Here is a 3,697-nt window from a genome sequence, read left to right as displayed (position 1 = left end):
ATGGCTTTATTCCAAAGGGGATCACAAGCAGCACCCACATTTGCGTATGGCCATTGACAAATTTGTTAGCAACATGATGACGATGTTGTATGCATTCTCCCAACCCAAAAAACTAAACACTCACGTTTCAATTTTGTCAATAGCTCGAAAGGCCCCCATATTCTCTCTACTTTTTGTTCACACAATGGTCAAATATACAAGGAATGCTGCCACCATACCATGCAAGGTACCGGTTATCACCAGAGTGATAAAATAAATATTAGGGGCAAAAAAAGGCAATCTCCATGTGTATTTATGAGAGAACCAAGTCCCACCATAGAATCACAATAGGTAAAAGAGGTATTGCATGGCAAAAAAGCGAATAGTTTGATAAATTCTTGTGCTCTACATGAGTGGGACAACCTGCTGATTCTCCTTGCTTTTCCATTTTTGTGAAAGTATACTTTGCTAATGTCTTTCGATCATGGCAGCTATAATACTCTCTCAAAATCAAGTCATAGCAAAAGACCCCTCGGGGTAGGAAGCTATTCCCAACCTTCCAATCATGCATACAAATCTCACTTCCAAGTTACGTTTTCATATGACCAGAGTCATGTCTTTGGTGCTGCACTTAACAAGACAGGCTCTATTCATGTTTTACCAGACCCCCCTGAAGGACTTGAGAGGGAGGGCTAGATCAAACACCTGATACTTTACAAGGTGTAGGAAACTCGGACCTATCCAATTTGTGCAAGTTTACAACACTTGTAACTTCATGTTAACAAAACTGCCAGTTTCATGTTACATGCCCCAAACATGTGTACATTAATTCGTGTAAATGTCTATATGAAAAGTAGATGAAAGCCATGTTGGCCTCTAAAGCTTCTCTGCAATGCTTGTAGAGGACTTTGGGGAAACTTTCTTTCCAAACTAGGTACTCTTGGCCCCCTTTCCGAAAGTTGTTGTCTCAATCCCTTTCACTCTTTCGATCAGTTTCGCTGAATCTTCTCGCCTACCTACTGCAGAATACAAGTTCGATAGAGCTACAAGAGGAGCAGCATCTTGAGGATCTATGGAAAATGCCCGTTCAGCAGCGCACTCTGCACGAACAACATCCAGCTGCTCTCTACAAGCACTAAGCAATGTCAACCACGACACATTAGACGCTTTACATGGCATGCCTAAAATTATGAGTTGAGCATCCTCTAGCCGTCCGATCCTACCAAGCAAATCCACCACACAGTTATAGTGATCAACCTCTATAGTCATTCCATAATCATAAGACATTGAGACCAAATACATATAAGCTTCATCTATAAGACCAGAATGCCCACATGCAGAAAGAACACTGACAAAAGTTGCTGCATCTGGAATCATTCTCTCTTGAACCATTTGGTCGAAAAATTCAAGAACATCCTTGCCATGTCCATTTTGTGCATAACACTCGATCATGGCATTCCAGAGAGCGAGGTTCCGTGGGTGTGCTTCATCAAATATTGCACAGGCATCGACAAGGCTGCCAGACCTTCCATACATGGTAAGAAGAGAATTTCTCAGAGCATCATCCACCTCTGACCCGCTCTCGATGAGACAGACGTGCAGCACCCTACCATCTTGGAGGGCTGTATGGTCTCCACATGCAGAAAACATGCTGATGAAGGTGACAATATCCCAGCTGTTCATTCTAGCAGCCATTGTGAAGGTGTCTTCAAGAAGCCCACATTGCTTGTACATGTTGACCAATGCATTTCCTACAGAAACATCTGATTCAATACCACAGCCTATTACACAAGCATGGATTCGCTTCCCGTCTAGATATGCTGATGCACTTGCACAGGCAGAAATTATGCTAATAAACATAACTTTATCCTGCCCAACCCCCTCGACTCTTGATTGCTCTAAAACTTCTAAAGCACATTGCACCTGCCCATTCTGTGCATAACCAGCCATCATGATTGTCCATGCGACGAGTGTCCGGGTCGATAACTGATTGAAAGTAATCAAAGCATCCTCTGCACTGCCAGAATTTATATACATGCATAGCACGGCATTACTTACTTTAGCATCTGATTCAAATCCACTACCTATCATCCGGGCATGCAAATATTTACCCGCTTGTAACTCGACCAAGCTAGAAAATACACTGACAAGCAAGGCTTGATCAAGGAAAACACCTTCCACTAGCATTTGGTCCAACAAGAAGAAAGCTATACTACTAAGGCCATACTGCAAATATCCCGTTATCAAGGTTGTCCAGGCAACTATATTTTGAGTAACACAATTGTCAAAAATCTTTTGTGCATCATGCAAAGATCCACCCTTGACATAGAAATTGATCAAACAGTTCCCCACATTCCCTCCTGACTCTAACCCATGTCTAATAATTTGATCATGCAGCTCCCTGCCTTTGGTGAGGGGAACATCACCAGTGCATGCAGAAACTATGCTTGTGAAGGTGGATTCATCTGGTGACACCTGGCTTTGTAACATTTGCCCAAGGACATCAAGAGCATTTTGACTCCGACCAAGTTGATCATACAAAGCAAGCATGGAATTCCAAGACACCTGGTCATGCCCTAGAATGCTACCAAAGACTTTCTCAGCGTTCTTTAAGTCCCCACATTTTCCGTACATGTTGACAATGGCAGTACCTAGAATAGCATATAATTTGTTCAGCCTGTAAACCACAGAAGCATGGATTTGCAAGCCCTTGGAACGGTGTTTTGGGCTATCACATACAGACAACATACTAACAAACACAAACTCATTTGGCAGCATTCCTACACACTGCATCTGGTAGCACAACTCGAAAGCTCTGTCGGTGTTACCTTGTTGGGCAAAGAACTTGATCATAAAGTTCCAAGAATATTGATCAGGCCAGTGGATGCGCCAAAAACATGAGTATGCATTTTCTATATACCCACATTGGGCATATAAATGTATGAGCATGTTCTGCAAGTACGTAGTTCTGTCGAAGCCGGACTTTATGAGGAGATCGTGTACAAGATATCCGTTCACAACAGAGGCTTCCTTGCAGAAAGACTGCAGAAGAGCGGAATAATGGGAGGCAGGCAGAATATGAAGACACGGAGGTTTCTGCTGCGGATGATCGCTTAGACCATGAGAAGGTGGAGGGCGTACTGGTAAAGTTTGGTGATGGGTGCTGGCAGGTAAGCTGGCCACCCCACAAGAACGCTGCAGGCCGATAGCTCGAATGTTTGAGGCACCATTCGACGAGGGTGCCATGGCCCGTCCTAACATCCATGGCGATCGCACAATGCCCGTTCTCCCCTAGCAGCGTTGTGCCACAAATAATAACTACTGTGCTTCCGTAGGTAGCAGTATTCGCATTGAATTGAAATTGAGCAACTGGAAACTTTGTGAACCTTCTCGAAACAGTTTGTGACAAGTTTTATTAATTTATGCTATTAATTATGTCCAAGATATTTATTAATTGGTGCAAGAAAAGGAGAATATTTTTCAAATTTAAATACTACTAAGAAGCTCATGAGATATTCTCTCTTTCTCTCTCTCTCTCTCTCTCTTTGATTGACGGAGAGAGAGAGAGAGAGAGGGATGTTTTGTGTGTGTGTGTGTCATTTTTTGTAAGGAGAGATTTCGTTTGAGCTCACACTACTAATGTAACATTTGATGGCCTAAAAACTTGTGTGTAGCGGAAATTAGCATGAACATAGTGGGCATTTCATTAGAATAGATT

At 42.7% G+C, this 3,697-nt stretch overlaps 1 protein-coding gene across 1 annotated transcript; it reads right to left on the bottom strand.

The window, feature by feature from the left end:
- Nucleotides 1-253: 253 nt before the first annotated feature.
- LOC147424618 (pentatricopeptide repeat-containing protein At4g13650-like) lies at nucleotides 254-3,337 on the bottom strand. The gene has a single exon (XM_086500423.1). The coding sequence runs from the start codon at nucleotides 3,238-3,240 to the stop codon at nucleotides 910-912; it is 2,331 nt and encodes a 776-aa protein (XP_086356549.1). The 5' UTR covers nucleotides 3,241-3,337; the 3' UTR covers nucleotides 254-909.
- Nucleotides 3,338-3,697: the final 360 nt, after the last annotated feature.

The sequence above is a fragment of the Adiantum capillus-veneris genome, chromosome 25, assembly GCF_014529385.1.
Source record: "Adiantum capillus-veneris isolate H3 chromosome 25, ASM1452938v2, whole genome shotgun sequence".
Classification (NCBI taxonomy): Eukaryota; Viridiplantae; Streptophyta; class Polypodiopsida; order Polypodiales; family Pteridaceae; genus Adiantum; species Adiantum capillus-veneris.
The sequence above is the reverse complement of the archived record's forward strand: the minus strand, read 5'-3'. Positions and strand labels throughout refer to the sequence as shown.

Bases quoted from the DNA above. Each gene is read 5' to 3' on its own strand.
- LOC147424618 (XM_086500423.1), bottom strand. From the start codon at position 3,240: ATGTTAGGACGGGCCATGGCACCCTCGTCGAATGGTGCCTCAAACATT.